Here is a 21,501-nt window from a genome sequence, read left to right as displayed (position 1 = left end):
CAACAACAACAACAAAAAACCAACCCCCAAACAAAAACCACTAAAGATAAATATTTAAAAAGTATTTGAGTAAATTAGAGTTGGAATCAAGAATTATAAAGATTTAAAACAACACCAGCAAAAAGTTGCCAGTTATTAAAGTTATGATGGGTACACAGGAAATCAAATTACTGACACACATGTGTATCCTTGAAACTTTTTACATTTACATAATAAACATTATCTCTAAGCATCTTCCTTCCCAATTCTTTGGGTTTTTTTTTGTTATTATGTAAAAGAAAATAAGCATAATTCAAGAAAGAATCTGTATCAGGGAGATAAAAATAAAAACAATTTTGTTTGGTATTGGGGCTGGGGATCAAATCCAAAGTCCTGTTCTACACTAGAAACTGGTTTCTTAGTGAATATCCCCAGCCTTTGGGGTTTTGAAACAAGAGCTTGCTAAGCTGTCTGTAGAACTCAAGATCCCTCTGCCTCCATCTCCTAAATACTGGGAAAACAGACCTTTGCCACCACAGTAGGTGCCAAAAGATAAATTTTAATAGATAACGTTAACCCTGGGTCAGAGTGTTCTACTCTAGGACGACAGCTACTTCAAACTGAAAAAGAACAAAAATCATACTTGAGAGAAGACAGACCCAGAAGACAGTGAAAGCAAAAAGACTAAGAACAAAGGGGAAAAAAAATTCAAGAAAATAGAAGCTGAATTCAGTTCTAAGAACTCATTGTGAAAAAAAGAGCGTAGAGAAAGACCAGAAGTCTTGAGAACCTAGTTGCGGGAAGAGCCAGAGGCCCTGGTGAGAACAAATAGTAAGACTTTATTTTATTTGTCTAACTGAAGCCAAGCATATAGAGCAACAGTGGGACACCTGACAGAGATAGTACAAAGGAAGAGGCAGGAAGTAAGAAGTAAAACACTCAGGAAGAGCACACAGAACTCTATCATGCATCCTGAAAATACTTGTTTATAGAGACTACATTAGTGGCTTTAAAGATTAAGTATACACCTCCTGGAATTTGTCAAAAAGTAGGTATGTGTTAAAATATTTATAAAAACAATTATGACACTCCAAGTATCTATCAAATGCAAAATGAACTGCAAAAAACTTGACTGATTGCTAAGAAATGAAACATGCCAACTACTATGTACTGTATCACCATAAAATCTTATTCACTGGATATCGTCTGGCTCTTATACATTGTATGAGCCCATGCACAATTTTACACACACACACACACACACACACACACACACCACACACAAAACCAACAATAATTATTTTAATTCTTAACAGTTGAAAACTCTAGATGGAGGCTGGAGAGGTGGCTCAGCAGTGGTTTAGTGTACTGACGGTACTTCCAGAGGACCAGGTTTCAAATCCCAGCACCCACATGGCAGCTTATAACTATAATTCCAAGATCTGACACTCTTACATAGACATACATGTAGGCAAAACACCAACATAAACAAAATAATGGTAAATAAAAGATAAAGAAAAAGAAAACTAGATGAAACCACAGGAATACTAAAGTCTTCGAAAAGACAGAAGTCTGTAACAAATTTTTGTCATTTAAATAAAATTACTCCAGAAAGACATATAAGTAAATGAATAAATAGAAAACACCAGACGTCAACATCTTTTTGTTATTATTACCCAAAGAATTCCTTCTTCAAGTTAAAAGGGCTTTTAAGTAAAGAAATTTCCAGCTCCTGAGTTCGGTTCCCAGCACTTAATGTTGGATAAACTCACAAGTGCTAGTAACACCATCTCTGGATTCCAAGGGCACAGACATACATACATTTAAAAATAAAGCAGAAAACCAACTACCAAATAAATGAAAATCCTCCATCTTTTTCTCACTGAAGGAGCGATTTCTAGTTAGCATTACACAGAATTTGATGGTTAATGTGCACAGCAAAAGGCATCCTTGTATTAGCAGATGCAGGATTATACTGTGAGAGCTATTTAATTTACAACCATTATATTACTCGAGTCCAATGCACCTTACCAAAGACTGATCAGACAAGGACTCTGTCCTTTACAATCCAATCATGTAAGTGAATATAGGAACCTGAATAGCCATTATACAGACATATAAGAAAAGGGGACATTAAAACAGGAGCCAGCAACATGCAGACTCTTAGCATGTAGCCATTTTAATGAAAAGGAAATACATGTTTCACCAAAGGTAACAGTCATTCTTTACTAAATATGCATTTTGCTTTATATTTTTTAAAATAAGATACACCTAGTTGGACAATATAATTCTTGAGGCAGGAGAATTATTCAATGTCTAATCAAGTAACTCACGTGCTCAATCCCTCCTTTGACCCACCAATACTACACCTAGGAATTTACCTGAAGACATACCTCCAAGGTATCTATAGTCTCTAGAGTCTAGAAACAGGATGAATGGATGATGACCACAACAATGCCAAAAGGAAAAACTTCCAAACAAGTGACAGATAAAGGGAAGCAATCAGAAGGCAGACTAATTAACACTAAGTATGTAACAAAGGATTAAGAAAAACAATGAGGAGGGCTGGAGAGATGGCTCAGCGGTTAAGAGAACCGACTGCTCTTCCAGAGGTCCTGAGTTCAATTCCCAGCAACCACATGGTGGCTCACAACCATCTGTAGTGGGATCCGATGCCCTCTTCTGGTGTATATGAAAACAGCAACAGTTAACTAACAAAAAAAAAAAAAAAAAAAATTTAAAAAAAAAAAAAAAAAAAAAGAAAAGAAAAACAATGAGGAAATTAAGACTATTCTGAAGAATTATAACAGAGTTTCTATATTACCAACCTTCAAAGAATAATTGTATAAATGCTATTAATATAATTTTTTTACATGTCTTGCTACTGTTATTCTTCTACATTTATTTATTCTGTTTGCAAATTACTTCTATCCTACAAAGTGGGTCTCAAGGACTGAACTCAGATGAAAAAAGAAGTTTGGGCTAAAATTTACTAGGAGCTGAGGAAATTAAGAACCAAGCACTCTGGCAGATAGACTACCTACAATAAGAAATAAGAAACAACCCGGGCAGTGGCGGCCCATGTGTTTAAACTCAGTGAAGGCTCAGGAGTCAGAGGCAGGCAGATCTCTTAGTTCTAGGCCAGCCCAGTCTACAAAAGGGAGCTCCGGGGTTGGGGATTTAGCTCAGTGGTAGAGCGCTTGCCTAGCAAGTGCAAGGCCCTGGGTTTGGTCCCCAGCTCCGGAAAAAAAAGAAAAGGAAAAAAAAAAAAAGGGAGCTCCAGGACAGCCAGGGTTATACAGAGAAACCCTGTCTTGTGTTTGCACTGTGTGGGGGAAGGTGGAGGGTGTAGGAGGCAAGGGTAGGGGAGGTAGGGGGCAAAGAGCAGGGGGAGAGGCAGAGAGCAACAGCGGCTAGCCACTATTATCACTGCTGAAAATTTCATCCTCTCATGACTGATCAAAACTAAGTACAATGTACTTCTTGGCAGCGAGAAAATGATAAAGTTAATTCTCATCAGGAATATATTAAAAAATAAAGTTTAATATATGATTCAGAACCTAGGTTCAAAACCTAGCACCACAAATTGACTCATTAGTTATTTATGCTTATCTCTCTAAAGCTATTTGGTCCCCAAATCTTTTTTTAAAAAGTTATAGAAATACTCATTTTTCTTACAGTTCTAGAGTCCTCTTCATAAACAAAAAGTAAACAAGGTATCTAGAAATAAATATCTGCAACAAACAAGTCAGACAAAAATTTAATTTGCTGAAAAAGAAAATCTCTCAGGCTGGTCTTGAACTCAATTTCCAGCAATCACATGGTGGCATGTTCTCCTGTCATGCAGGCATACACATAGAGTGCTCATATACATAAATAAATACATATTTAAAAAAGAAAAAGAAAATCTCTCAAACCTGACCTACTCTCTAAAATAACCAAGAAGCTGGAAATTTGTCCCTTTTAGCCTCACCTGGCCAAAAAAAGCTTCCTTTTCCATAGGAAAATCAGACACACAAATTATATGACAAAGAAAGCCAAACCCACAAAACATTTTACAAAACCCTGGAATGATCGAGATAGAAGAGACAGAGAATACCTGTAGCCCTTTTAGCTACTCAGAGATTGAAGGAAGACTGTTTAAACCCAAAGGTTCCCTGGGTGGAAGTTAGAACCTACCCCTTCAAAAGAATGATGAGACAGAATATGAACATCATAATTAAACACTACCACAGAGCTGCAAAAGAAGCAGATGAAACAAACAGATTTGCTCACAGCTAAAAAGATCAAATTCATTCTGTCACTTAGTGCATAGCCTTGGATGGAAAAGGAGCACAGAAGCGAGGTATAATGGCATTGGAAAGTCAGAGGCAGGCAGATCTGAGTTTGAAACCAGCCTCATCTACAGAGTGAGTTCCAGCACAGACAGCCAGGGCTACAAAGAGAAATCCTGTCTCAGCACCACCACCCGAAAGAGAAGGCAGCACAGGAAAGGTCTCAGGAGCTTCACATCTCTGCTATCATAAACTTGGTATCTGTGTCCTTAGTAAAAATTTTCCTCTTTGTTAGAGGAAACAATAGCCGGGGTTCAGAAAAACTGATGTTTTTTTTGTAAGTTAACCAATAGAATAGTTTCAATGGAGTTCCTGGCTAATTTCTAAGAAATTACAAACATACTGACAACTGCCTATGAAATACAATCATTATTTAATCATCTTCATTATTAATTTATATAGAACTAAATTAAACTTAGTCACTGCATACAAGTTAAGAGTTTTGGCTCTCTCTATACATTCAAAGCAGGAATCATGCCCTAGGCACCTTGCCTGATAAGGCAACACTGGATAAAAGATGTTTGGTGTTTTATTCTCCTATACTGAGATTCTGAAAAAGACAAAAAACAATTTTGGCCTTCTTTAACAATCCTGTACTTAGAAGTCTGAGGAATTTCCAGCCTGGTCTAGGGAGATGGCTCAGCATGTCATAATGTTAGCCCACAACCAGAGAACTCTTATAAAATGCCAGATGAGGTGGCAGGCACCTGTAATCTCAACACTGGTGCCATAGATGGGCGAATTACCCCTATAAGCTTGAGAGTCTTTAAAAATGAGAGAACAGCTCTCAGGAGTTAGATCTCTTCCACCTTTAGGTGGGGTCTCCTATTTCTGCTGCTAACTCCTTCATGCCATGCATGTTTGCATTATTTAGTAGGTGGCCACCTAACAAACTAGACAAGTCTATTCCTCTTTAAATGCAGTCAAAAGACAATCCAAACACATTTACACTTCCTAAGAGGAAGCACAGGCTGGGGGTGTGACACAGGCTCAAAGGTACTGCATTTGCCTAGCAGACCAATTCCATCTTATGGAGGAGAGAACTAAAGAATCAACGAGCATTAGCAATTATAAAACTGTTACACAATCTTCAAGATTTTAAAGTAATCAAATTAAGGCATGAGAAAGAGTCCTTTACTTCCATAAAAACAAAGGCAGAGAGAACTTTTTGGTACAAAGAAGGGAGCTCTGAGCCATGCTTGGAGACAGACTCTTTATACCATCCTTTCTTGACAGACTTTGAGATTTTATTTTAACAGCTGTATAACAGTATGACCTCCCTCCTTCAAATATAGTACTTACAAGTGTAAACAGCGTAGGAGGAAGGAGTCTATCCAAAGCTGCCTTCCCCAAGAAGGTAAATACACAGAACAACTTTTGTCAATGAAAATCTATATTCCTCTCTGACATACAAATATACATCCAGTTCACAAAATGGATATGGAACCATCTGTGCTGGCCCTTCAGCATACTCTCAGGAGGCAGAGGCAAGTGGACTGGGCATTGGAGGCCAGCTTGTGAAATTTAACAATACCTTGTCTCAAAAAAAAGACAATACACTGTGCTTGGTGGCACATGCTTTTAATCCTCAAAACAAGGGGATCTCTGTGAGTTGGAGGCCAGCTTCATCTACATAATGTATTCCAGGCTAGTTGGGGCTACATAGCAAGAACTTGTCTCCAAAAAAATTCATCATAAAATAAAAACAAAGGCATTAGCTGTGGTTCTCAATTTGTGGTCAAGACTCCTTTGGAGACTGAACAGTCCTTTTAAAGGGGTTACATATTAGATATTTATTTTATAAGAAATTACAAATTTGAAGTAGCAAAATTACAATTATGAAGTAGCAGTGAAAATAATTTTATGGTTGGGGTCACCACAACATGAGGTCGCAGCATTAGAAAGGCTGAGGACTTAGGCTTAGAATGTAGCTGTCCCATGTACAAGGCCTTAGCTTTACATTCCAGAACCACAAAATAACAATAAACAATAAGCCATGTGAAAAAATAGACTAATTAACTTAATTTTTTAAAAGAAAGTCCCATTATTATAACTTACTGAAACCTTGCATCTTGGTCCCATAGAACCACACCCCCAAAGCTGGAGTTTACACAAAAATCAACATTATACTTATTAGTATGCACTTGTACTTTCTAATGCTTTAAAAGACTGTTTTTGTTTGGGACAGATAACAAACTGGTCTCTAGTGATAAAGTCCAACATCCAAGGGTGGTCATGTACTAGGAATGTGTGAATCTCCCCTAACAAGCCTGAAAACTTATTATCATTAAAAGTAAAAAACAGTGAAAAATTCCATTCCCTCTTTTCAACTGTCTCAACTTATACTTTAATAAATTAGAGTGTTTGTTTGCTCTCAGTCTAGGTCCATTTTAATGGTAAATTTAAGTTAAGTCTATACAAAAGCAGTTATTTTACAGTAATTCTCATTGAGAATGTTTTAATAAATCTTTCAAAGTCAGAAGACACAAGGAGTTCCTGGCTAAAAGCTCTTAAGAATTCTGAAATTGAAAAGAGGAGGAAAAAGATTTAAGAATTCACTGTAAAGCAAATCATGAGCTGGGGATGTAGTTGTGTAGCAAATGTGGGTAAAGCCCTGGAGGTTCAATCCTCAGTATACAAAATAAACAAATAGAGACATGGTACAAAGGGTATGAAGTATGCATACCCTTAACAACCAAAGAATTAATCCAGGGATGGTGGTATAAACCTTTAATAACAGCAAAGGCAGGCAAAGCTGTTATTTCCTGGCAAGGCTGGTCTACATAGTGAGTTCCACTACAGTTAGAGCTCTGTAGCAAGACCCAGTCTTGAAAAAAGGAGAGGTGGGGCTGAAGCTGAACCTGAAGCTTTGACTCAGCAGTTAAGGTAAGGGCACTGGCTTCTCTTTCATGGGACCGCAGCTGCAACCACTACTCCCAAACCCACCCCCACCCCAGTTCCTAGCACCCACATAGCAGCTCACACCTGTCTATAACACCAGTTACAGGACTTTTCACACTCTCACACAGACATAAATGCAAATAAAACACCAATCAACATAAAAAAATCCAATATTAATCTAACAGAACCACAGTCTGATGGATATTTAACTACTCCCATGATGTCTTGCGGGTGTCACTCAGGCTCCCCTTCACCTTGTTTCACATTTAACGCAGCCTGTGGCATCAAACAGTGGATTAAACTCCTTGCTTTACAGTTTGGTTAAAAATTACACAACTGTGAGCTAATTAACATCTGAGCCTAAATTTCTAAAGTGGAAAATAGTGACAGATGAAATTACAGAGCCTTTTAGACATCACAGAGTAATAGTAATTGATTAAATTTCGGCTATTCGTTTCACCTCTAAGGATTTTCTACTCTATTCTCCAAAAACCAGATTATATTCAAAGCTAAACCTAGAAGAAACTGGTTCTATTTCTAGTCTCTACATATCTTACTCAAGTTGTTAAGATCTTAAATATCTATGTTCAGTGGTCTCAGCAGCCAAGGCTATAATATCATTGTTTCAGTAGATTAATGTTGTAGCTAAGTGTGAGCACAATTATTTATAAGCTGTAGCATACACTCAACATAGGCATGCAAGTGATAAAACCACCCTGACAGGGATACAGGAAAGAAGAGTTCTAATCTGCTTTTAATAAAAGTTAATGTACCAGATTCCTATAATTTATAATGTAGTGTTTACAGTATTAACTGTAACTTAATGTTTGTAAACTTGGTGTAGGTAACATGCTAGAAACTTAGAATTTCAAATAAGATATAAGCAAATAATAACAATTTTAAAGGATACTATCCATGAAATTGTGTAAATTTAAGCCAACCTACTTTGCCAAATACAAACAAACTACTTCATAGGGACACCGAAATAAAACAAGAACTCATTCTAGCCAAAGGACTTTAAATTTTCCTTGCTTAGCAATAGGGAGGTCAAGTAAAACTTGACCTACCTGAACTTCTAAGCGGTAAGGTTCTATTAGCACATTATCTAGAATAAAACAATGTAAACATATAGGTGGAAAATTCATTCAAACTTGTAACAACACTCTGTTCACACTTGTCTTCAGATTTCTGGAGAAGTTGCAAGAGCCCCAAACATCTATTCCAAGCAAAATATAAACCTTAATCTCTTGGATTGTGTCTACATTTTAAAGTTGTGCTATCTAATAAGAAAGCAACCAGTCACGAGTAACTGCCTCAAATTCAATAAAATAGAATGTCGTTGGGGGATGGTTTGAGCACTGCGTATTCAGATGCTGATGGATCTGGAGTCAGTCTGGAGGTTGGCATTGTCATGATATTTGGAGCATCTCCTGTCTCAATGCTGTGTAAAAATTCCTTTCTATCACCTCTGATTGGTTAATAAAAGCTGACTCAGCCTATAGCTGGGCAGAAGAGAATAGGGCGGGACTTCTGATCAGAATCACGGGGTCCCAAGCAAAAAGAGTGAGGGAGAGAGGAGAGAAGAGGAAAGAATTGGGAAGAGAGACCTGGGGAAGGACCAGGAGACTGGCCAGGCGCAGGCAGATCGGAGAAGGACCAGGAGGACTGACTAGGAGCAAGCAGATCAGGAGGGAATCGCCAAGAAGACACATGTGGAAAAGAGGAAGCCAGATTACAGGTAAAGAACCACGTGGCTAGGAAGTAGGTAGCCATAGAAGGTTAGAATAGATGAGTGTCTGGGCAGTCTAATGCTGGCAGTTTGTTAATAACTGTAGTTCTCTGTGTCATTTACTCAGGAACTAAAACAGACTATAGTGGGCACACAAATGCCCTGTTAATTGGGAAGAAAAGAGGCAAAGGAAAACCCTCAGAAGGTAAGGTTGGGAAGGGAGGCAGCATTACCTTTCATGTTGGTGTCTTGAAACACTGTAGCTGTTCCTGGGCATCTGCTGTACCAGCTACCATGAGCCAGCTTGGTAGGCTACACTAGCCAAATTGTGAGCATGAACTCTGAGCAGCTTCATGCCAGTGAAAGTCAGGTGCCCAGGCACAGATGGAGTTCTTACAGCAGGCCAGCCTCACATGCTCTGACCTGACACACTATTCAGTATAAATATTTTTTACTACAATAGAAAGCAGCAGGTACAGCTGCTGCACTTGAGCTCCGCTACCACGGAAGATGCCTTTGTGTCTTAGGGAACACAACTGTAGAGCCTGGCAGTGTCATGGCCCTGGGGACTCCTATTACATTGGGTGACTGTGATGGTCCAAGGTCCTCATGAAAAGTGTCAACTACTAGGATGGATTAGGTGGGACAATGTCCCATTGTCACAGTTGGGACTAGATACCATGTGGCAGAAGGTGAGAGGACTCAAGAAAATTGCTCACACTGGGAAAATAGAGAATTTGACTAATGCAAGAAGAGACTAAAAAGACCTGTGGTGGTAGATAAGCTGATGCATGGTAAGAAGCCAAAAATCCCCTTAGGAAAGCAACCCCCCAAATCACCATGACAAACTACAACACCAAGGAAGGGTCTCTGAGCTGATCATCTAAAGATACCTCAAGAAACTTACTCTATGGGGTTGGGGATTTAGCTCAATGGTAGAGCGCTTGCCTAGGAAGCGCAAGGCCCTGGGTTCGGTCCCCAGCTCCGAAAAAAAGAAAAAAAAAAAAAAAGAAAAGAAACTTACTCTATGGTTCTAAGGGGTAAGCCATACCTGTGTCCTTTCCCCCTCAGGACTACTGATCAAGGTAGTTCTACCCTGTTAAAAGCCTGATAGGGCAAACAGCTTTCATTGTGGCCAATAGAGAATTAGCTTTTGCTAATCTAGAAACCTGGGATCAAAACAATCTACTATATTATATGACCTCCTCTGCAGAGCAGCAATTGAGAATCCCTTTGTCCCTGACTCCATACCTAGCGATCTGACCCACCCATGAAGCTGAAGCATTTTAACCACGTGGCATACTCTACAGAAGTGGGCCATCACTAAGTAGACTGCTTCTGAACAATGTCCCTAGAAAGTCAAAGTCTGAGTAATGTTCAACTAAAACATTAGTCTACTTCAGGAGCAAGACAAACAAATCCTATCTGTACTAACTCATCTTTTAAGAACTATACTTAAAGTTAAAATGCTTTATTCTTGCCTACGTAAGTTTCTGTAGTATGATTCATTTCCACAGGACAACCCTTCACTGCAATGTTTCTCCTTTCCCAGGAAGTAGACTAATCTAACCTGAACATGTACCTTCTCAGGCCTTCTCAACAGAGTTAAGACCATTCCTGCAGGCTTGTCCTTCACTTCCATTAACTGAGCTCTTAAGGTCTGGGTAACAGAGAAAGTAACTTCCAACCTGCCTATACTATACAGGTGTTCACAGTTTAGTCTAAATTGACTTTGATTTCAATGGTCGGGGGCCTCAAATCTGTATTATGTCTGGCTATAAAGGTATCAGGGTGTTAATGTGTTTATCCCACTGCTGATTCTACTAAGAAGTCTTTCTTTGAGGAATTATGACTGACCATTGAAACGTTCAGGCCATTCTATGGACCACTAGTGAGTTGTAACACATTCCTGAAATTCTTTATACTCTAGAGAGTCCTTTCTTCACTAAATATCACAACCTTAAGGAAGCACAAATACTGCCAAAATAATAAGTCCCAACCGGGGAGATTTTCTTGGAGAGGTTGGGTGGGAGGGGATAAAGCCTTAAGCAGTCACTACAAAAAAATAGGCTTTATACAAATAAATGTCTAGATTATAGAACTTAACCAGAAGACTATGACCAGATAATTTACCTTATTCTTGCCAACAATTTGATATGGGAATACATTAGTATCAGTACCTATTTTAATTCTGTACAATTTGCCTATTGTAATGATCTTCTTGATCAATGGTATAAGATGTATAAGATTTATTAGGTTTAATCTAATAGATACTAGACTAGTTAGTGAAGCATTCCTAAGTGACTTTTATTTCCTTTAAGTGGTAGTTTAAAAATAACAAATTCAAGACAATTCGATGTTTAGCATTAACTAGCTTATGAGCCACTGTGGAAGTTTCTAACTACATAATTTTTTTCACTGTCCTACAAATACCTATCCTCTCATACAACTATTAACATGCACTCTGCTACCAAATTTTTAATATAAGCTTTAATTTAGGGATTGTTTTTGTAGTACTAGAGATCAAACCTAGAGCACTGCACATACTAGGCAAGTGCTCTACTCTTGAGTTGTGTTGACTGCCATGTTTAATAGACAGAAGCAACTCTGGAATGAAGACTACAAGACCAGCCAATGGTGTACAGGGAACAAAGTGGTAGGGTAAGTGGAATATTTATGGCATGTAGTAGCACAGAGTACATTATGATGAACAGGGTATGTTTCTCTCCAAAGCATGAGGAGATAAAGGGAGTGAATGAGCAGAGAAATGAGATCTGGGAGAATGAAAGAAGGAACGGCTGCTGTGACCATGTGCTATTCTGATCCATCAAGCTTAAGTCCTTGTATCTGAGCGATGTGTTATGTCTTTGAGACTAGCTAGAGGTGAAGTTTGCATGTAGAGGTGCCCTCATCCTTGTTGGTGATGCTGGTCTCGAAGTGGTATGTGCTTGGGCAACCCCACAGTGCAAATAGAAAATGTGCATCTTTGTCTCCAGGGTCAGACTGAACACATACTAGATCAGACAAAGGCTTTTTTTTTTTTTTTTTCTTTTTTTCGAGGCTGGGGACCGAACCCAGGACCTTGCGCTTCCTAGGCAAGCGCTTTACCACTGAGCCAAATCCCCAACCCCAGACAAAGGCTCTTTATCACCTAGTAGGCACCTTTTTCTCCTCAGCATACCACCAAGACTGCCAGCAGGACAGCAAAGCTGATGACTTGATTCGTGGTGCAAGAGCTCTGTTCTAAATTCTGGGCTTTGGTAGCTGCAGCCTTGTCTGGAAACACTACTGCCTGCCTCTTTTCATTTTTAAGACAAGGTCTCACTAAATTGCCCAGGTTGACATGGAGCTCACTTGATCATCCTCTTGCCTCAGCCTTCTAAGAAGTTAGGAATACAAGCCTGAGCTAACCTTGATATGCTTGTTTCCCTAAATTACTATTTCACAGGAGGCTGGGTTGGCCACTTTAAGCAAGGCATAGAATTAATGAGGATTAAGTTAATTCTCAAGTGACTTCAGTCTTTCATTTTAAAAAAGTTTTGGGGCCTTTGAAAAAAAACATGCTGATAAGACATTGATTTTCAGAGTTTAAAAAAATATTCTGGCCTTTTATTTATTAAATTTATCTAAAATATGGGCATCTTTAATTGAAAATCCACAGTTCTAGTAAAAGACCAGGAAATTAGTTGCATTGACAGACGGTCTTCGTTTTTTTTTTTAAGCCTGTCTTCTTAATTGCTAAGAAACTAATTAGGTCTTAAACTTATTCTTAGAAAAGTAGCAATAGGGGGCTAGAAAGATGATTCAGTAGTTAAAAGCACAGACTGCTCTGGCAGAGGAGAAGACCTGAGTTTGAGTTCTGATTCCCACATCAGGTGACTCACTAGTTGAGGGAGGATGCAATGCTTCTGGTTTCCATGGGCACCTGCACTCATGTGCACACACACAAATATATACATAATCAGAAATTTAAAATACTTTAAAGGAATAAAGAAAAGTAGGATACAATATACACTTGGGTCCTGTTTAGTTCAAACCTAGATATGGAGACCCTTTTATTTTACAGTGAGTTATTGCTTTTCAATGAAGATAGGTATAGAATGGCTGAGTTAAGACAAAAGACAAAACCAATTCTAGTTATAAGCTACAATTTATTGTGTAAAGGTTAGGAAGATTTAAAACATTAACAGGAAATACCAGTGAGGGATAATCCCAGTACTACTTAAGGTCTAACATTGATAAAGATCTGCTTGGGTGTGGTGGCACATGCCATTAATCACAGCACTCAAAGAAAGAGACAACCTAGTCTACATAGTGAGCTCTGAGTCAGCCAGGGGTACATAGTGAGACCCTATCTCAAACAGAGAGGAACCTTCGTATTCTTATATAATCCTTAATAGTTTATGAAACAGAAAATGTCTAGCTGAGAAAATCAGGAGCCAGGACAAGTTTCAGAGTAAGAACAAGTTCCTAGTAAACTTCTGAATTTCCCAATGTCTTTCTATAGCAGCTTCCTACTGACCAACCCTAAGGCTGGTTCCAGCCTAAATACCAAAGAATCTCTTAGCTACCTAACAGTCCAAGTACATGGGTTCCAGGCTACATATCTACCAGCAGATAGTAAAGGATGGGCTGTGACATCTGTACTAGGAAGCTTACTGATCACAACCTAAATTTCTAGAACCTGCACCAACAATATGCTATCGAAATGGGGAGGTGAGAATGGAAAAAATAGAAATTAAGTTTTCTTCCTTGCCTCCAGTTCACTATAAACCTATAAAATCTCCAGTAATCCCAATTCAATGCAGATTTAATTTTAAAAAAGTATCTGGTAAGACGTTTAGTTTCCCTCCTTCCACTTCTCCTTCTGCCACTAATCAAAAGCTCAACTAGCTAACTACAAAGAAACATGGAGACTACCACAAAGAGATGGTAAGTTTAGTTGTTTTGTTGGTGGTGGTTTTTGAGGCAGGGTTTCCCAGTATTCCTGACCCGGAACTCACTCTATTTCACGTGCCTCTGCCTCCCAAGTGCTGGGATTAAAAGCATGTGCCACCATGCCCAGCTAAATTAAGTGGTCTTAAGCAATTAACATAAACCTGCCAGATCAGTCTCTTGCCAATCAGTAACATGCCTATGAAAGTAATCTCTGGGCATGTAACAATTGTAATCTCAGAGATAGTAGCAATTGCTACCAAGTCTCTAAAGGTATGTTAGTCTAGTTTAGTTCAAATGTGGTAGAACTCTCACGAGACAGGACAATCTTAGTTTAAGGCCAGCCTAGACTACACATTGAGTAAGGCCACCTCAAAGGAGAACACCTCCATACCTAGAAAGCTGAGAAGTGGGGAAAAGGGAGGGAAGGAAAGAGGAAGGGAGAGAGGAAGAGAGGGAGAGAGAAAGAGAAGGGGTTTTAGGTGGGGGGGAAGGGAGAGGGAGAAAGTGTGTGTATATAACTGAGTACCGAGACCAAAGGTTGGCTAGCCCTTGCTCTTTAAAAAAAATAGGAAAGCCTCAAGGAATGTGGTGCTGCATGCTTTTAATCTCAGCACTCGGAAGGCAAAGGTTAAATAGATCTCTGAGTTTGAGGTTTGAGACCAGCCTCTTCTTCTACATAGTGAGTTCCAGGACACCGGGGAATATGTAGAGACCCTGCCTGAGAGAGGGGGAGAAGGAGAGAGGGAGGGGGGGGGGAGGGAGGAGGGGAGGGAGGAGGAGGGAGGGGAGGGAGAGAATGAATATGAAGAAATCTGGGGACTCTAACAGCTGTACAGCTGTATGTGAGCCCACATGGTGGGAGAACAGACTCTAGCAAGTTGCCCTCTGATTACATGTCACATCATGGCTGTGAGCTCGCTCACACACACACACACACACACACACACACACACATGCAGGCACCCACACAAAACAAATAAATATAAAAACAAAATAACTAGGAAGCTGTCATAATTCAAAAATATTTTGTTCTTATATATATATATAAAACAAAAGCAGGTAACACTGTCTGCATTAACATCTTTCCTTATATCTATCTAGATGAATCTCTGGTCACTTTATTCCATAGAAACAAGCACAAATATTAAATTAAAATGGGAGGTGGCAGGTTGGCACACAACAAAAATAAAATAAAATGGGAATTAATATTCTGGTAGAAAAACATATAAGATACTTCTGAAGAAAGTGTCAAGGATGGTACATAGAGGTAAGAATGGTAGAAAAGTGAATGTATCTAAAAACAGGGCAACAATTAAAAATGAGTACCTACCAAAAAGAAATAAAGACTAAAGTTGCCTCTTTACTAAAATGTTGAAACATATGTAACAGACAATTAACTCACATTTGGATACAGATAATCTAAGTCAATGCTATTATAATTTGTATGCACTCCAGAATTATTACCCCAATGCCATAATAAACAATGTGGACTTGCAAACTCTAAGACACTTTCTCTAACATTACCAAAATACTGTAATACCTAAATAGGTTTCTGCTTTAAACGTTTTCTTTCCTAATCATGCTTCAGCCACAGTGCTGCCCTCCACCCTTCTTCATTCCCTTCCAAAGTGTCCAGGCCCACACTTATCAGCACAGCACACTGCCAGCATCTAGTCAGTCAAGAGGAGGTAGGAGAAGGTGTTTGAAAAATAAAAAAGTCTTCAGTTTTAGAATCCCTATTTCAGCTAGACCTGAAGCCACAGAAATAAAAAGGTGCTTCTTGAACTTCAGACTTACGGAAGAAAGAAAATGAGACAACACCCTCATTTATTACTTTAAGGCAAACATAATCTGAAATCTTCCCTTAAGTACAGTACTCCACTGACTAAGTCTGGAACTTCTATCCTAAACTCTACACCTTAAGAAGGTGAATTATCGATTGTTTGCCCAAATAACTTTGATTTGTAAAGTTAATAGATTAAAAGTAATCAAGGGATAAACACATAATTTAAACCACAGAAAAAGAATGTCACTCAAGGATTCCCACTTCTAAATGCCATTCCTTTAATCTGGTTTTTTTTTTTCTTTCTTTTAAAACAAACAAAAACTTTCTGGGTTTAACACCAAATATTGCCAGCATCTACAGGCACATTCAAAGAAATTACACTTGGAATTCATTTCAGTGAACTTTAAATTAGAGTCCATCAAAGTTTCATAGGAGAAAGACTCAATCCCTCAGACAATACACTTCTGGGGAAATGACTGGGTCTGGGTTTGAAAAAGCCAGTCTTGGGGTTGGGGATTTAGCTCAGTGGTAGAGGCAAGTGCTCGGCCCTGGGTTCAGTCCCCAGCTCCGGAAAAAAAAAAAAAGCCAGTCTTACTCAGCATCATTAGAAAAGTTATTGAAGATCTGTAATATATGTTATACACTCACACCCAACTAATATGAATATGGTTTTCTAAAATGACATGTATTCAAAAAGAATGACAAAAATGATTTCCCATGTCATAATCAACATAACTGTTGCTATAATATATAGTTTTTCTAACAGATTTACAGATTTAAAAAGCAGACTTTTAACTTTTCCATGCCACACACACTGAAAACAAAATTCTTAAATCCTAATTTTGGTATAGTAGCCTTAAGACAGGTTAACTATAAAGATTCCTGTCACTCATACAAATAGTTATTATGCTTCACTACACCCAGAATAAGTCAGTATCTTCAAACTCTCAAATCCATCATTTTTATGCTGACGGAAAAAAAGACTTTCCTTCCCCTGTGTTTAGGTTGACATAAGATTTGGGGACCAACTCTGGGTCCCAACATTCCACTTTGCAATATCTACTTACAAAAGAAAAATAGACATTAAAGGCTTAGAAATATTACCCCGTTTTTCTTTTAAACTATGAGGATTTTCTTCTGATTTCTTTAGTAAATCCTAGATTTTCTTGTTTTACCAGAAATAGCCAGGCTGAAATTCGTGAGAGCTGATATGCTCCAAGATACCAGCAGTTTACTAATTTCAAAAAAAGTCCATCAAGGAGTCTGGCTGTAAAGGGTAAAAAAGACTCCACTGGAATCTAATACTTACATTCATCCAGACTAAATCTAAAGATTTCCAGATTTCATTTGGAGAGACAACCAGTTTTCAGGTTTAAAGCCACATTATGAGCCTTCTCATTGCCTGTCATCACTCATATACAACAGACAGCAAGCACAGAAGTACAACCATTACAATCAAAACAATTCCCTTCATTCAAATTAAATCCATGAAACCTATCCATAATATACACATTATCAAATCCTAATGTAATGAAGTTGAGTAATTGGAGGAAGCTCCATTAAGTCCAATAAAACAGACAGTAACTTAAAGTTCTTGAAACAGAAAAAGATTCCCAGCACCTTAGACTAATGTTAACAACTGTACAGCTAGGCATCCTGTAATGACTCACCCCCATTATGGCTAGTGCTACTGACAAAAGGAACCTTTTTCATTCAGGTGAGAGGGAAGTATGAAGTCTGGGCTATGCTCCTGAAATGACTAGCTCATTGCTAAAATCTTCAATATAAATATACTACACAAATAACATTTCACAGCAGTTGAGTATTACCCAGAATGTTCTAAATTTCACACAAAAGGCTGTAAATGTTAAGTATCCACAATGGGGGCTGGGAGGAAGTCTTTTACACCTTAGAGGATTTGGGCAAGCAAATTAAGGTGGTTTTAATGTGATTGTTCAGGCACACTTAAAATCATATTTAAATATCCTCTCACTATAAAGATCAATTAAGCCTGGTATTAAAAAACTAGCTTTAATTTTTTTAAATTGTCTTTCATATTTATTTGATCACTCACTAGTTCATAGTGTATACTTGAAAGAGCCAAGTTACTGACACTAACATCTAGACAATAACTACAAAGACATCACTACAGCATCAGAACCTTAAGGTAGTAGGCACACAAAACCACTTTTCTCTTCAAATTTTTGGTAAAAAGTGGATGGCCTGCCATCAGTATTTCCCTTTCCCTCTAACTGCCCTATACAAAACAGGAAACGTCATTTCTTCATAGCAGCAGCATCCCTATTGCACGGAGGGAGGCTAGGTTCATGGCTTTAGAGTACACTCAGTTTCATCTCAAATGGAGAGAACAGTAACTAACTCATAAGGGTCCTTCCAAAGAGTAAATCAGGTGAGTTGAGATTCAAGCCTGACAGGTGCTCAATAAATACTAAATATCACTGTTGGAAAATGGAAAGATAGCCTAAAAGTTAGCACAGGCAGTTTAATTCACTCTATAAAAATGCAAAGATAACATACCCAGACCATAACTATGCACACATTCAATAGCTCTTTTGTATTTAAATGAGAACAATGGAAGTTAAACTTAAGAGGAAAAAAGGCTCAATTTTGTTTCATTGCTAAATATAACACGTACTAGGCTCAACTAAAGAGCAAACACTTTTTCTATATTTAATTCCTACCTTCCCTCAGAACCACTATTTACATCTACACCTACCACATCCTTTTCTGCCCCCTTTTCAAAGAAGCACATCTATATGCTTGATGGTCTCATAGCCCTCTTTTAAAAGCCTGACAGGATGGACAAATACTCCCAAGAAACAATCCAACCCCTGACGATTCTCAGCACCCAGTCTTATACAACACCCTGCTCAGTCACCTCTGAAATTACCCACCCCCAGATAAAATTAAACCCTTTATGCTCCCAAAGCATTTTGGGTACACATATACTCCAACACCTACCTTGTAATTAACTAATGACTCCCCCCAGTAGGCTGAGTTGAACAAAGACAGATGTGGTGACAGGTTCAATTCTAGTACTAAGCACAGTATCTGACACATATTAGGTGCTCAAGAAAAGCACAGCTTTACCTAGATAGACAGATTTTCTAACTCAGTGCCATCTCTCTTTGGATGACCCACTTCAAAATATAAAGGTAAGGCTGCTTTCTATTGGGTAGACCAGTACTATGGACTTTTGCACCAGAAAAGCTTACCCAATGGCTTCTCTCACTCAGTTCCCCAGAACCCAAACTCAACTGAACACGATCATGTGCCATAAGAATCTGTGGGAATTTCCAGTATACTACAATGGAATTGCTGGACAACTCATAAATGGGAGCTTCTTACTGGGGTGGTGGGAGATACCCAGGAACATTCTTTCCTGGGTAACTTCGGTGTAAATATTTAAAAAAAACAAATGACTGGAAAGGGCTCAAAAGTGTAAGGGTGTGGGAAAGCTAGCTAACTCTTGATTCCTGAAAAAACAGCAGCCCCTGAGAAGAATGAGCAAGTGGACAGGAGTCAGGGCTGGCCACTTTGCTTCATTAAATAAGACCCCTTTAAAAACTCCATATGACCCTCAAGAAAAGGCCAGCACATCATGTCCAAATGATTAGCTCAACAACCTTTCCTTAGGACGAGCACACTAAACTATGTCTCTTTAAAAAAAGAGAGAGAGAGAGAGAAAGAAAAAAAAAAAAAAAGCCTGCCTTGGGAACCCTAGCCACAATAGGAAGTTCTAGTCACTAATACTTTTAATTTTTTTAAAAGAAAATATGCTCAAGTCCAACACTCACACTAGGTGACACACAGACAACTTGAAAACTTTTTGAAAGGGAGGTATCTTTGCAAAGAACACAACTTGGGAAAACAATCCCCAAATACAAAGAACTCCATGAAAGATGGCTTTAGTTTTAAGAACCATAACTGCTATCATAAACATCTCACCATTTAAAAAATAAATTAAAAAGACGAAACAAAAAAGCCCATAAAACCCAACAGCTACCCCTAAGGGAATCTTTCATTCTGGAAGCACACACAGACACAAAAAAAAAAAAGGAAAAAGAAAAAAGAAAGAAAAGAAAAAGAAAAAAAAAGCAAGCAAACACGAAGCAGAAAGCAAGTAACTTCGAAAATAAAGTTCTATTAAGAAGGAAAAATGATAATTTCGTCTCTAAGCCTTCCTTCTCTGGTGAGGTCTGTGATTTATATGGCTCTGCTCTGCAGAAAGCTCTTTCTGGACAGCTCAAGGAAGGAGCCGAGGGAGGGAGAGAAAGACACAGGCACAGAAAGGAGAGGAGAGAGAAAAAGAAAATGGCGCAGAGACTAAGTCCCGACCGTCGACAAGGCGACTTTCCCGGGAAGAATCCCGGCGGAGAAAGGCCGCCCGAGACCCAGCGACGGGCGACGCGGGGTCTCCAGTGTCCCCTCTGGGGAAGGCCATGATCTGGGGGTGCTGGGGCCCCGGGAAAGGGGGTCCACAGGCGGCCCGATGGGAACAATGGGGCCGGTGAGCGAGGAGCCGGGACTTAGTCTCTGGGACGCCATGTCTGTCCTCTGCCCGGCTCCGGCCCGGCGCGGGGGAGGCAGGCAGCGGCGTGTGGGGACACTCGGGGCGGGGCGGGGGGCACACTCACCATTCAATCGGAAATCCGCTTCGATCTGAGGAAAGAAAAGGAGGGAAGATGAAACAACCCGCACATGAAGCCCCGGGGCGGCGAGCGAGAGCGCGCGGCCGGGGGCCCGGGCTCGGTCCCACCCGGCGCCCCGGAACCCAGAGGCCCGCGAATGGCCTACCCGGGGCTGCCATCCCCCCCAAACTCCAACTTGACGGCTCCGCCCGGGGCCCGACCATCCAAGCGACTCCAGCCGGCCGCCCCTCACCGCGGAACCGGGCCTGTCAACCCGGCGCGGCCGGAGGGGCTGGAGCCGGAACCCGGCGGCCGGCGGCGAGATCGGGGCCGGCGGGTCGCACCTGGGAGTCGTTGTGGAGATGGTCCCCGCTCATGTCGGCCGGCGTGCGAACGCTGCGGGCTCAGAGGCAGCGCGGGGAAGAGAGGCGGACGGTCGGGGCGGCCTGAACAGGCGGACGGAGCTCCTGAGAGGCACGAACAGACGGCGACAGCAACCAAGGGCCCAAGACTCCCCGGGACAGCTGAGGAGGCGGCGACGGCGGCGGCGACGCTGCTGACAGACTGCCGGGCGGGCGGGCGGCGAGAACAGACCCCAGCAGTTGTGTAACAGCCTAAGTTCGCATTTCCCCTCACTGCGCCTGCGCGGCCGCTTTTAAATGGGACGTCGTCGACGTCAGCGCTCGTGGAAAGAGGCTGAGGGTTGCGGCGGGTCTCTTAGAGGTCCGGGAGACAGAGCCGGTTTTGCCTTGCAAGTTCCGCCCCTTTATTAGCATATGGCCTTGGCTCCTCCCATCCTATGCTTTCTGCCTTGCTGCCGGCTGGCGTTCTCAGAGGCGGTACGCCGGCTCTAGGCAGCGCGCAGGCGCAGCGCGGACACCGCCTCTGGACCCTGGACACCCGTGCAGCCACGTGGTAGGCCTTTAAAGGCCGCGGCGGGACCCAGCTGGGCTGGGCAGGGACCGAGTCTCCAGCCTCTGCATTTCTAGAACCAGACAAGTTTGATCCGCGCGTACCTTAGCTACCGGGATCTCAGCTCACCAGCGGCCCGAAGGCACATGTAGCTGGAGTCTTCTCACAGCCTTTGTCCAGACCTCAGACTTCTGGATTACTTCACGTCCATTTTTTAAAGTTATTTTAATTTTTCAGTCAGGTTTAGCTCCAGGGTACAAACTCATACAT

General features: G+C 40.4%; 1 protein-coding gene across 1 annotated transcript in view; it reads right to left on the bottom strand.

Annotated features, from left to right (window-relative positions):
- Nucleotides 1-21,034, bottom strand: part of Top1 (DNA topoisomerase I) — an 81,413-nt gene extending 60,379 nt beyond the window's left edge. Inside the window, exons 1-2 of the mRNA XM_032904664.1 lie at nt 20,664-21,034; nt 20,326-20,350 (exon numbers count right to left, since the gene is read on the bottom strand). Coding sequence (XP_032760555.1) covers nt 20,326-20,350; nt 20,664-20,696 — 58 coding nt within the window. The 5' untranslated portion in view covers nt 20,697-21,034. The remainder of the gene's footprint in view (nt 1-20,325; nt 20,351-20,663) is intronic.
- Between the last annotated feature and the right edge of the window lie 467 nt (nt 21,035-21,501).

Source organism: Rattus rattus, chromosome 5 (assembly GCF_011064425.1).
Source record: "Rattus rattus isolate New Zealand chromosome 5, Rrattus_CSIRO_v1, whole genome shotgun sequence".
Classification (NCBI taxonomy): domain Eukaryota; kingdom Metazoa; phylum Chordata; class Mammalia; order Rodentia; family Muridae; genus Rattus; species Rattus rattus.
The sequence above is the reverse complement of the archived record's forward strand: the minus strand, read 5'-3'. Positions and strand labels throughout refer to the sequence as shown.